The sequence below is a fragment of the Triplophysa rosa genome, linkage group LG14 (assembly GCF_024868665.1).
Source record: "Triplophysa rosa linkage group LG14, Trosa_1v2, whole genome shotgun sequence".
Taxonomy (NCBI): Eukaryota; Metazoa; Chordata; class Actinopteri; order Cypriniformes; family Nemacheilidae; genus Triplophysa; species Triplophysa rosa.
Window position 1 is genome coordinate 1,436,908 of NC_079903.1, and position 13,654 is coordinate 1,450,561.

The window sequence follows — 13,654 nt, forward strand, 5'->3', positions numbered from 1 at the left end:
ACTGTTGTATGAAAAACACTCTTGATCTGATATTTGGGTTATTTTTTAAACAACAAATTCCAATCCCACACAACAAATGAATTTCTTATTGATTAGTTTGACTCATACATGGACAGTAGACACGAAAGCTTGTTTTAGTATCACATTGTCCTTGTCAATCATTTATTACACTGCCATTATGATATTTGGACTGAATGGTCAGGGCTGAAGGTCAGAATGTGGAGATTCATGGGTTCATGATTTGTCGAGGTCTACCATAGCCTGTCATGCCAGACTGAGACGCCCCTTTATTGGATCCCATTTGCAGACCTATGACGTTTTTCCCTTCTTTTATCTGGTCTTCAGTGAAGTCTCTACGGTTCTCCTGAGCTTTCCTGCAGAAAAGCACAGGGTCAATAAAATAAAACGATGCACACTGTCATGTCATCTCACAGAAGTGTGGCAACTGCTCTACTCACTTGAAGAACCAGTTGGGATCACCGCGGAAGGTGCCTTCATCTTTCGTTACTGCGATGCTGCCCAGAGCCATGAGTGTTCTCTGCACGGCGGCCAAGTCCTTTCCTGGCAAATAATTATTCAAAAATGTTACTCGCCGTTTGTCCGAATGTTGGTTAAAAAAAATGTAAAATAAATAGTTCATATGACGTGTCTGCTTAGTAAAACATGACATAAGGTGGGTTGCACCAACAACCCATTACGTTGAAACATTATTTTAATTTAAGGCAGAGACCCTGGACAGGTGTATACCTAAATATGGTATACCTGTACATGTATGAAATGATACAAGAACAATTTTAGAGCTAGCTAGTGAAATCCATACATGCTTATTCTTAGCCTGGCAACTTACTATTGTAAGAATACAGTCTGTATAAAAAGTTCCCAAGTATTTTCTTAATTGAACAAGGTTCAAATATTAAGCTTGACTTGGTCGTGCGTTGAAAGACTGCAAGAAAAACTTTTCTTTGGATGCTTTGAACAGAAATGATTTATATTATGAACAGAAGAGAAATAATTGTACTCCATCTAGTGTAATGTCGCAGTAACACTGGACTTAAGAATACAACATTTCTGTATCACTTTATTTTACAGTCCTGTTTCCCATGTACATACTGGGTGATAACTAGGTACTAAACCTGAACCTACCCCTAAACCTAACCTTATTCCATGTAGTTACTTTAAATTACCCAGTACTTTCTTAGGTGAGTACACTGTAAGTACACTATAGGTACACGTGCTGTAAAATAAAGTGCAACCAAAATTTCTACGCAAAGCCCTGCAAATATGGACGGCAATCAGAAAAAAAAGTTGATTAAACAACAATTGGGGTTTTTGTATTAAGACATCATGGAATCTGACATTGTCATTGTTGTTTTCGTTACCGTAAAGTTGCATTGTACGAAATTACAAACATTTCAAGGTAGAAGAAGTCAAAACAACAGGGTCCAAGGGGAAATTTGAAGGGGCAAAGACATCTAATGTTTGTGGATTGTGATAAGTTTTGAGTTTGTTGTACTGTTGTTGACTCCTTTTAATTTTGAACAATTTTAGGTAAGCAAAACTAGTAAGTTTTGAGTTTGTTGTACTGTTGTTGACTCCTTTTAATTTTGAACAATTTTAAGTAAGCAAAACCAGTCAGTTTTGAGTTTGTTGTACTGTTGTTGACTCCTTTTAATTTTGAACATTTAGCAAAGTAACTTTTTTTATTTACAGCTAAATAAATGAAAGGTCTTAAGACAACCTAAACAGTTCAGCTGCATCAACAATTAACAAACAGCCTTCACAGAGAGTGATGCAACACACACGACTGCTATTGCACCTCCCACAACCTAAGCATAAGCACCACTCTTCTGAACAATGGTAACCTTAAAAGTCAAAAATACAACAAACTCTTCTAAATATCCAAGATAAATGAACATTCATCATTAACAAGGCTTTTTCCTTTATAAAAACTCGTAAAATAACACTTCATTTTAAAATTTACTTCCCTAATGCAGTCTCACGCAAAGCATGCTGGAAACTGAATTTCATTCTCAACAAATCGTCTTGAATTAACTTGTTGAAATTAAGTTAAACTAACTCAAAAGTAAGAATTAGTTACAGGAACTCAAAACATTTAAGTTAGGAATTTTTTTGAAATAAAATTAAGTTTACACTACTTAAACTGTTTAATTTCTTTGAACATTCGGGTTTACAGACTATTTTGCGGTTTGTTTGTTTGCATACACACCCTCCCACAGATCGACGGTCTGGAACATGTCTGTTTTAATGACGCCGTACTGCTCAGCAGCATTGAGGAACTGAGACACCTGCTCCATCTGTTTGAAAGCCATACTGGAGCTCTGGATCTTCTTCACCGGCTTGTCCTTACACAGACTGTTGATGAGCTCGCACAAAATCTGACAGCACATACACAAGGGTTACACTTTTTAACATCATTCTGAATGATATACTGTACGCGCAGACAACATGCATTTGACAGACACTTAAGAGTGCATTCAGATTATTTATTTGAACAGTATGTTTTCTCCCTGGGAATCAAACTGCGGTCATCGTTTACTCACCCCTAGGTTGTTTCAAACCTGTATACACTTCTTTTTTTTCCCGATGAACCCAAAAAGAGATATTTGGAAGAATGTCAGCAATTATCAGTAATGGGACATCATCCAGTACCATAGTAGGGAAAACATATAGTATTTTTTTGTTCTGAACACAAAATGGGATATTTTGAAAAGTAGGAAAACCATGAAATTACATGAGCTTGAGTAAATGATGACAGAAGATTCATTTTTGTGTGAACCAGCCCTTTAACGATGGGAAAAATGGTGGACACGCCCGGCGCATGGTCTAATAGGGTTGTCCCTGTCCTCTTAATGAGTCATGGGTGTGTTTTTGGGAGTAACATGCAGTAAACCAATCAGAGTGTCATCTCCCATTACGATATGATAGGGCCCTTAGATTCAGTCCGGTGTAGGCCTTAGTTAAGACATGTTAAGAGCTTTTATAATGGAAACACAGCTCAAACATGCCGTGTCTGAAAAACTGGCCCACTAGATTCGTTTCGTCTATGAGAACAAGCTTTATAATCTCACACTCTGAACTAATGGCATGTCTACTAATCATTAAACAGCTTTTATGAAATCCGCCTTTCAGAGTTTTGCTTTGTTATACTCACACATCCATCTTTAAGCCAGGCCTGGAAGCCCGGTTTCCCTGCCTCTGGCTTGCCCGCCTCAGAGCCGCACTGAGCCACAATCCACTCCACCAGACGGCCCTCCAGCTCAGGGTCGTACTTCTGCTCGATTTTGTCCTGCACTTGGCGGCTCAGCCCATAAGATGGACCTTTGTTTGCCATACCTGGAGCCTTCTTGAAGTAAAAGAGAGGAGATGTGTTTGTGTATTCACTTGTCATGATCTTCTGCACAGACGTCTGAACACCTGAAACATCATTCTTCATTAAAGAATGCTATCGTGATATCATAAATGACTCAATGCAGGTATACAGTCGACACTTCAATGTAGTAAGTTTTGGACACGTTTTAGATTTTGGCCACAGTGGTTACAAACGCTTGCTTCCCTAAATTTTGTGATTCATTGGTCAAAGTAAAGAAATTAAGACAATCCAAATGAATGAAATGTGCCCTGCTATTACACACAGTTGCTAAGATTTTATAATATTACACACTAAAGGTTACGATGGTAACGGCACATTTCTGTTTGGATAAAAGCGTCTGCTAAATGACTAAATGTAAATGTATGTGTCTTTTTCGAGACACCCAAAGGTTGCAGTTATCATCGTCATTCATCAATGTTTAATGTGCAAGCTAAACAGTCGTATTAGGGGATTCGCTCTGTATGTGGTTGTCACGCTCAAAACATTACAGTGTGCACACGATGTGCCATTTCATTATTCTCTAGTAACAAACATTTTCCTCGTGAGATTGCGACCTCCCTTGGTCTCGTGAAATCCTCTTCTCCTAGAAACAAATATTAACAAGTAATAAAACAGAATAAAAAATGTCAACAGCCAATGAAGATGTTAGAAGCAGCCACAAGCAAGCCCCAAAAATACAATATAATGTGTGTAATATAGACACAAACATCCGTTTGATCAATCGAGCATGAACAGTAAAGATGTTGAGCAGTGAAGCATGATTCCACGTGTACACAGTTCAGCTCAATGGTCAAATTTATTACTATTAATGTTATTTTCTTAATCATTACTTGAGCTGAACTGTCACACAAAAGGTAATGAGGACACGCCTTCTCCATGTTCATGTAATCCTTGAGTGATATAGAGCTCCGAACTTTCAATTCCACCCTGGACTATTTCATTATTCATGTTACATGTAAAGCCTGCTTTTTCATGGTGGTCTGAAAGCTACGTTTTCATGGTACAACATCTCTTTTATTTGTTATTAGAAATAATGGGAGTGGTCCTAAAGAATTGCTAGAGTTTGGTATCAACTGTTTACATACACAGGCTGTGTCTGACAGGATTAGATGAACATTCGTTGAGAGCTGACAGTCAGACATTCAGTAGACGTTTGTGACCGGATCCTCCTCAGCCAAATGCAAAGCCCACCCACACACACACACAAACTGAGCAGAAGCATCACCTGGGATGCCATTCTGCAGTTTAGTAGAGCACCTCTGAAGTTCCAACCTTAAAGAATGAGTAAAAAGTCAATCACCTTGCACATTTCACCCAAAAATAAAAATGCCATCATCATTTATTCTGCTCCGTTTTGTTCAAAACCTGTATGACTGAACATATTTGGGTTCAATGCTGTTGGTTACCAACGTTCTTCAAAATATCTACCAATGCTTGCTATACAGAGATCTATACAGAGATTCACATGATCACACCTAAGGAGTACACCTCATGTACTCCCAGCATTTAAGCTGAGAATGACTAGCAATAAAAAAGACCTTAAAGGGATAGTTCACCCAAAAATGAAAATTCTGTCATCATTTACTCACCCTCATTTCACACCTGTATAAATTACTTTGTTCTCATGAAAACAGATAAAGATATTTGGAAGAATGTTAGTCATTTTCAGTTCCTGGACATCATAGACTACCATAGTAGGAAACCTTAAATGGTAGTCAAAGGTTTGTTTTGCTTAATTCTTCAAAATAACTAATTTTGTGTTCAACAGAACAAAAAAATACAACATTTGATCCTACTATGGTAGTGGATGATGTCCCAGAACTGAAAATTGCTGACATTCTTCCAAATATCTTTCTCAAAGAAATTTCTACAGGTTTGAAACAACCTGAGGGTGAGTAAATGATGACAGAATTTTTATTTTGGGATGAACTATCCCTTTAAACTTAATATTAAAAACATTCAAACAGATCTGATTCGTGAGATTGTTTCCTGCAGGTTATTCAAAGGGCATATTAGTAATCGAAAGACTAAAAGATCACTAAAGGTGAAACTTACTCTCGTAATGATTAAACAATGATGTCCTCCGTGCAGTCACCTGGGCTCCCGAGCTGTGAGTATTGTGAGTGTGTGTAAATATGGGTGTGTGCCTTCGTCTAGATACAAGTGCTTTATGTTCGCCAGAGTCCTCCCTAATCCTGCATCCTTTACCATCAGAGAGATAGACAAAGGCATTCGGTGAGAAAGAGAGAGCTGCCGAGAATAGGAAACTGAAGCCATAAAAGGGCATGGTCTTTTCCTGAACCCACCCTCCTCTCCAAACATCTTCTAGTGACTGCCCCACAACTTTACTGGTAAAGCAAAGCCTTATTTGGGAAGAGGCTTGGAGGAGGACGGGATCTGAGCCAAGAACCTTTAGTTTGGTCAGGGACCAGAATTCTCCAAATACCACATTACTGCATCAGCAGAGCTTCGAGAGGAACGGTGAGAAAGCCTGCTGTGCTGGAAGATATGCGCGGTGGGGCAGGAGGAATGGCTAGAGGCCTGCGAGTTAAGACAAGGACAAAAATGGAAGTGTGTGATGTATAGGTTTAGATCATCAGAGGCACAGGGCTGAAGATGAAATAAATATTAAAGCACGTATATGTCATCAGGACAGTATGTCAGCTATTTGACATTAGAGGTAATGACGGTTTGAGATGAGATGGCCAAAGGATTTAATGCAGCTGTTAACATGGCCTTGTATGAACAAAATGCTCCCTGGTGTACATTCAGCCTTTAAATCTCCAGTTCTGCAAGCATGCTCTCCTGCTACACTGGGAATTTTATTGGCCTTTAAATGATTCATTTTTTTCTTATATAGATTTCTTTTTAATCTCAGTCCCACACTAAATGCGTTCGGTGTACGACTACAGTGATGTAGAGGTCTTCACAGGGGACCCGGGACTCGTACGGGACTTTTACCATTTTTGATTTGAAAACGACTATTAAATAAACGGTAGATACCCTTATTGTGCAAGATTTGTTTGCGTGATAAATTTTTAGGATGATGAATACGGAAAAAAGAATTGCAAACATTTGATTTAACGCAATTAACGCAGCATCCGTTTTTTCACACTTTTGTCATTCCTCTGTCTAGCGTAACATTCTTTAATCATGCTCTTATTCATGTAATGACCTTTAAACCTTTTAAGCACAACTTGAAACAGTTGAATACGCCCTTTTCACATGACGTCACGCATCTTCCGTTCTGCTGCGAAGCAGTGTATCGTTACTTCCGCTAACACTCCAGTTCATAAGGTGGCGGTAATGCACCTATAAACTGGTCTGCCAACCGCCAGTAAAACTCAAGAAGAAGAAGTTACTTCCGCTAATCCGCTAGCGCTTCAGAATGGAGTTTACCAAGTCCCTTGCACATCTGCCACAAAAACGGCTAGATGATGTACAACGTCTTGCAGACAAATTTTCGCTAACGGCAAGATCAAAGCTAGAGAAAGGATACAAATTCTTTGTTGAACAGTACCTGTTTGATTATGAAGGTAAGTGTTTTGTTTTGTTTTCTTTTTGTGTTAGCGAAGGTGCTAGGATAAGTATTTGAATACGTGTTCTGTCAGTTTTTTTCACTGTTGTTAAATTCCTGCATGACGGCAAAACGGAAGTTCTTCTTCTTCTTCTTCTTCTTGTTTGTAGCAAGACGGATGTTATGATACACTGCTTTGCGAAAAGGCGGAAGTTAAGTGACGTCATTGTGAAAAGGGCCTATTGACACGTCCAGTATAGATAGACAGCTTCTAGCTGTGGGACGCAACGTAACACAACGCGACAGCGGTCCTGTCTGATGTACACATGGGCTAAAGGCTGTGTCAGTGAATCTCATTCCGAATCTGTCAGACAGTGTACCATTATGTTCTCTTTCGTGTTTGAATGAACAAAAACACATACGATTATGCCAGAAATTAAGCCTATTTTGTCTAGTATTTTCATAAGCACAGTCTTCAACAATTCAAATAGTTTTAACCCTCATGTTGTGTTCGGGTCATTTTGACCATTTTACCCAACAATACTAGTTAATGTTATTCGATTGGACTGAAATTTGGTGAATTTGCGCACAAAGACTATAACAACCTCTCACAAAAGAATGTACTTTTTGTGTTTTTTCCTCCCACCTTGTTACACTTGTGGTGTTCCCGGGTCAAAATGACCCGCCTACCAACGAGATCTTATAAAACACACGTTATGCAATTTTATCACCAAATATTGAAAACAAGTTGAAAAAAAGATTGAATCCAATATTTGGTGATAATATAGCATATTGAGTTAATTATAAGCTCTCTTTGGCAGGCGGGTCATTTTAACCCGGGAACACCACAAGTGTGATTCTCTGCCATTTTGTACACAAAGCATTTCAGAACAAACTTCCTGGTTAAACAAATTAATCTAGATTAAAGTAGGCTATATTGTGAACACCAGTGCAAATTTTGGTTATATTTTATTTCATATTGCCAAAATGATAAAGACTGAGATGCCCAAACTCAGATTAACTAGGCCTAAAATTAATCCGTTTGAAAAAAACAAAATACAAAACCAGTCCTAAATGAAAGAAAACAAGTTGACCAAAACATTGAATCCAATGTTTGGTGATAATATTGCATAATAAGTGATTTATAAGCTATCTTCGGTAGCAGGGTCATTTTGACACGGAAACACAAGAAGTGTCGTGGGGTTTTGAACACAGCACAAAGGGGTTAAATTAATTCATAGAGTTGTGAAAATGTGGAACGCATCAGATCTGCACAGAGCTGCAGCTCTGAAAGATCCAGTGAATCGCCTTGGAACGTGCAGCATTATTTCATTACTTTACTCGTTACTTGTAAAGCATTACCCCAACACTGATTACATTACTGGACAATAATACGTCTTCTTATATTTCAACACTTAGCCCTGGTTTCAGAGACAAGGTTTAAGACTAGTCCCAGACTAAACTGAATTGTGAGTTGTCTTAACTGAAAATAACTTGCCCTGGCATATCTTAAAATATATCAGTGCCATTGTTTTGTTTCAAGATCCATATCTTTCTATGGCATTTTAATAAAAGCGACTTAATTAGCCTAAATTAACTAAGGCATAGTCCTGGCTTAAGATAAATCTTGTCTATGAAACCGGCCTTTATCTCCTTATCTAGTCGAGAGAACCCAGCATTTTTATAAAGGATTTCAGAAATAAGACTGCATATACATTCACAGTATTCATACATAGTGGTTTTAAAACTTAATTTACTTTGATTTAAAGCAATCAGTTTGCTTAAATAGTTTGAGTTCCCTGAACGTCAGTCGAGTTTCAGAGTGATCCTTCAAAGACGGACAGGTCATCATTTTGTTTGCATGCAGTATGAATGGATATAGCTAATCCTCTAGCTACTAACTGTCACTTATCTCTGTGTCTATTTTCATTGCTGTACGTATCGTAGTACTTGGAAGGGGCACACGCAGTTGTATATTCACCTAAAAAGGGTTTGCAGTGCGCTACTGATCTGCAGCGTTCAGCGATGGGTGGGTGCTTCATGTTTGTCCACCTGAATAAGCGTCAGTCATTGCACATTGTCTTGATTCGTGTAGTTGTTGTTTTTATAGTGACATAAAAAAAAAACAAATGCTTTTCGGCCTCATGACTTTATATAAACGAGACAAGAAGATGAAGATACCTTTATTTATTCATGAAGCCCTACGCTGTGTTTTCATGCTATGTGTAATAAGTTTCAAACACAGACTTCCAGGTTCACATTTGTACGGATTTAATGACACATTTCTAAAGCTGAAGAATATCTATTCAAATGCAAAAAGTGTCTTCTGTTACATGACTTCAACTGCTTTGCAACAGTTGTGTGAAAAGCACTATAGAGACAAAACAGATTTGAATTGACTGTTCGCTTAAGTTTCAAAAAAAGCACTTTCCAAGTGTATGTATAATAAAGAAATTCTTGAGTTAAGGATCTCTTTCTTATTCCTCAGTGGACGGATAAAGCAGGTATCCACTGAAAGCATTGTTGCCCTGGGCGTCTCCACACAGCTGTCTGCCTGAGAGCAGCTCAACATAAACCTGACAGCCACGCCGGAGCTGGAGAAGCACAGTCTGAGTACTGCAGTCTTCCGAATCCTCGCGGTTGTCTTCCCAGGACGAAGCGATCACCTGGCCGTTCATTAGCAGCTGCACCTTCTGGTAAAGCCGATCTGCATCGCCCACTCTGGAATAAGCGGTGAAGGAGAAAGAGTAGAGACCAGCGTGTGGGGCTGTGAATGTACCTGTAAAAATCAAGTTGAGGTTGAGCTCTCTGTGTTTGCACTTTTGTGAGAGGCTGATTCTGCAGGGATGAGAATTTGTCTTGTCAGAAAAGGTCTACAGCTATCCCCAGATGTCCCGATCCTGCATCCAGGTACTGCACACTTTACATTTAACACTTCATTTAGTGGGACAGAAATTGTGTCTAACAGCACCGAAGCATATTCCTGTATTGTCAGCCATCTCGTTGGAAAATGAACCTAGGTTTTACTATAGTAAAAGTATAGTAATGGTTAAGGGCCGTACACACTATTGACGATAACAATAACAACAACTGTAACGATGACATAAAATTGTTTTTAATTCAAGATAATATCCGAGTTTACACTAAAACCATAATAGTAAAGGTACAGAGGAGCAATACCATTGGGATTACTTTCATAAGTAATAACTGCCAAACGGCTGTTGCTGATGTCCTCTTTTATAATGTCCAGGAGGCCTTGAAAGGAATTCTGACTTATACCAAGTGTGAATAAAGTGTGTCTTACAGTATATATTACGCTGTTTTCTTATCTTTGAAGAATTTCTTGTAACCAAAAAGATCACTAGCATTGTTAGGAATGCACAATATATTATTGTCCATAATTGGTAATGGACGATACATTTTTACAGTTATCAGTAGCAGATAAATTATAAATCAATTCCTCTGGTTAAACCCCTTTACGTGCTGACTGCTCTTAGTTCAAATCCAGTACAGAACGGGCTTTCTGTCATGATCATTCACTTACTGCTATTAGCCAAACTTTGTTGATGGTACAGTATGTAGATAATTATGAATGTGTAAATTATAGGAAGAAACGCAAATAGTTTAAATCCGACTGCTGTCTGAATGCTTTCTGTCTTGAGACCTGTTAGACTTGTGGCCATTAGGAACACGTTTCTGGGTTGCACTGGAAGAACATCTATAATTTATTTATTAGGGTTAGGAGTACATTATACCAGAATATGTTAAAGAATATTTAACTAGTGTAGAGTAAGTTCGGTACATGAAAAAACTACTTCTTGCCTTGTTTTCTGCAATCAAAGTTTTAAAGTAAGAGCAGTTGTCCCCTTTTTACTTTTTGTTTTAGGCAAATGTACATTAATGTTTAGATAATGTATATCGGCCAATATATCGGTTATCAGCTTCCAACGTTAAATAATTATCAGTTATCTTTATCGGCTGAAATTGACATATCTGTGCGTCCCTGATCATTATCGTCTTAGTGTGAATGGCCCTTTACTGTGGTAAGCCCTTGGTTCTCTTGTGCTTTTCCCCCAAGCAACATGCAAAGCTCAAATAGTTGATTGTGTTGTAGTTGATTAAGTATATTGTAGATTTTCCTGCTGTCTTTGATAAAGACAGTGAAGACACTTTCAATCATTCTCGTTGTGCCATCATTATTGTTTCCAGTCATGTGGCAGAATTATTACTGTGTTACTGTCTGCAAGAAAAAAAAACAGGAGATCCGAAAGATGGTTTCGTATGGAATGGGATGAATTATTGGTTGATTCGTTGAATCGAGTGTGCCATAAGGTCATTAGAAACAGAGGCAGGTCGAATTTGGAAACACAGCTCACCCAATGCGGGATTATATCCACTGCCTTGATTGAGGGAGACGGACTGGTAAGAGATCGACATGTTGCTGGTGAAGGGCCCGAGACACCTGGCCGTTGGCAGCATTGTAGCAGTGAAGGCTATTCTAGATCCAGCTTTAGGGTGGGACAGAGAGAAAAATGAGAAATAGTTCATGTCATTGGGGTTGAAAGTGCTAAACAAAGAGTGGCCGATAGTAATGTCTACCTGTGACTTCCTGTACTTGGTTGTTAAGGCGAGAAAGTCCGTCCCACAAACCGACCATGCGCATGAATATGGCCTCCTCCAGGTCAAAAAGTGGCTTCGCTGCACAACAGCACCCCTGCTGTCTCCTGAACGCACATTCACAGTCCCATCCACCACAGGGCAGGCTCCCCCCCGCCCAACTCACTGTGATTTTCAAAAATGCACCATTTTATGACTTTTTACATTTTTGTGATGCATTTTCGAAACACAAATAGCAGCAGCACAAATGATCTAAACAAAATTCTGATGAATAAATGAAGGAACAAAGTAAAGATAAAGTGATTCACCAGCAGTTTCGCGCAGGAGATCGAGGGCGCTGGACGCCTCTGAGCCCGAGCTCAGACAGAGGATCACCAAAACACACAGAGGCACTACTGTAAGAGTCTTCATCCTCACAATGCAGAAGACAACTGTTCTGAAAAAATACAACACGAGTACTTTCTGTCTGGACCCCAAAATGCTCAATTAAACCACAGTGAATATAAACACGGCACTTAACATTTAGAATTTTGGGGGGGTTTGTTAAATTTTTAGGTCACTAATCAAAGCAAATTTAAGAAACACTGGTCACTAAAAGTAAGATTTCCTCGCTCACATTGATGCAAGATACACTTCTTAAACCATTCCTGAATAACGCAGTTTTTCTTTTTTTGCCACAATATCCAGTTCCCCCGTTGCATACAAACAAATAAATAATGGCATAACTACCTAAAGTATTGAATGAAACTGCTTTTTTCTGTATAGCTGAAACATTGTGCACGGTAAAACATGGTAATATATACAGTATATATATACTATTTCAAAAACTATACAGTATATAGAACTATTACGCCAGTGAGCAAATAGTGAAAAAGTAAGCCCTTGACAAAACATACATCACATTTTCGAATACAAATATGGGTTCTGCAAATCTACAATCTGCATATTTGAAATTCAATGCATGCTAAGCACTGTTTTACATGATTTTTGTTTTGAATACTTACCGTGATGAAGATATCAGCTCAGGAAGAGAAAGGTTGAGAGAGTCAAAGACCGTCGGTATACTACAGACAGTATACTGTGCACCCTTTCCTGCTGCTGTCGCCTTATGCAGTGGGTGGGGATGGTTATAGAATGACCCATGCGGCCTCTACAGCATCTGATTATAGCGAAATAAAACAGAACGCGACAACATACTTCTTGTCCCCTATGAGCGTTTCATTTGTCCCATTGGTGTGAATACATGAAAAGGTTATTTTGTTTCTGCGACCCACAATAGTTGTCTGTTACAAATCCCCAACAGACTACAGGTGATGCTATCATACCAATGGCTGTAGTGACTGTTTCTTGTCTGTTATTTTCATCTGTGAAGAGTGCTGCCAAATCAGGGATATATCAGGACTTGATTATGTTTCCTCATTCTCAGAAACGGGTGTAGCCCGGAGACAGATGGTATTGAAAAAGGCAGTGATGCTGCATAGTCTCATGTTTCACTGTATTTTAAATCAGATTGGGAGCGATAAAACGGCAAAGAATCACTTTTTTTAAATGCAAGGTAATAAAGGAACATGAGAGAGTCACTGAAGTTGTGTAAAATGAAACTCATGAAACTGTGTCAGCCACAAAGAAAAGAACTGAAGCGTCCTAAAAAGATATTAAGTGACTAGTGATTCTCCTAAAAGCGAAGGAAACTATAGAATAACACAAATGTTGTGACTAAAAATGAAAAGGATTCCAAACTTGATTTGATTTTATTTCAATTCAAGTTTATTTATATAGCGCTTTTTAAGCTGTTGCAAAGCAACATGAAAAAGAAAACACAGAAGAGGAAACTCAAATGTACAAACAGAAAGGACCATCCCAATAAAAATTAATGTTAATGGAAATTGCAGAAGTTAATCTAAGATAAGCAGTCTCCCCGGTGAGCAAACCAACACGGCAACGGTGGCAAGGAACCAAAACTCCAATGATGAATAAATAGAGAAAAAAGTCTCAGCCGTAAGGGCCTGTTCTCGTCTGACGCATTACAGCTGCAGTCAGTGACTTTTGAATTGAATCATCTGTAGTATTTCTGTCGATTTTAAAGCAAAGCTAGATTTTATTCACATCTATCTCACTTAAGTTGTCCA

The 13,654-nt window shown here is 38.6% G+C and overlaps 2 protein-coding genes across 5 annotated transcripts; both read right to left on the minus strand.

The window, feature by feature from the left end:
• Window positions 1–129: 129 nt before the first annotated feature.
• tagln (transgelin) lies at window positions 130–5,615 on the minus strand. 3 transcript variants are annotated; one of them, XM_057350653.1, is made up of 6 exons: window positions 5,447–5,615; window positions 4,617–4,663; window positions 3,173–3,361; window positions 2,228–2,396; window positions 459–561; window positions 130–374 (listed from the first exon to the last, which is right to left on the minus strand). In XM_057350653.1, exons 2-6 carry the CDS (start codon window positions 4,626–4,628, stop codon window positions 227–229), a joined length of 621 nt encoding a protein of 206 aa, XP_057206636.1. In that variant the 5' UTR covers window positions 4,629–4,663; window positions 5,447–5,615; the 3' UTR covers window positions 130–226. The 3 variants fall into 3 exon arrangements, with proteins under 3 accessions (XP_057206636.1, XP_057206638.1, XP_057206637.1); XM_057350655.1 differs by lacking the exon at window positions 4,617–4,663 and having other exon boundaries at window positions 5,447–5,614; XM_057350654.1 differs by lacking the exon at window positions 4,617–4,663 and having other exon boundaries at window positions 3,173–3,364; window positions 5,447–5,614.
• A 3,485-nt stretch (window positions 5,616–9,100) lies between these two features.
• On the minus strand, window positions 9,101–12,659 carry cbln18 (cerebellin 18). 2 transcript variants are annotated; one of them, XM_057350650.1, is made up of 5 exons: window positions 12,530–12,659; window positions 11,834–11,961; window positions 11,508–11,690; window positions 11,285–11,416; window positions 9,101–9,687 (listed from the first exon to the last, which is right to left on the minus strand). In XM_057350650.1, the coding sequence occupies exons 2-5, from the start codon at window positions 11,934–11,936 to the stop codon at window positions 9,386–9,388; spliced, it is 720 nt and encodes a 239-aa protein (XP_057206633.1). In that variant the 5' UTR covers window positions 11,937–11,961; window positions 12,530–12,659; the 3' UTR covers window positions 9,101–9,385. The 2 variants fall into 2 exon arrangements, with proteins under 2 accessions (XP_057206633.1, XP_057206634.1); XM_057350651.1 differs by having other exon boundaries at window positions 11,834–11,956; window positions 12,530–12,653.
• Window positions 12,660–13,654: the final 995 nt, after the last annotated feature.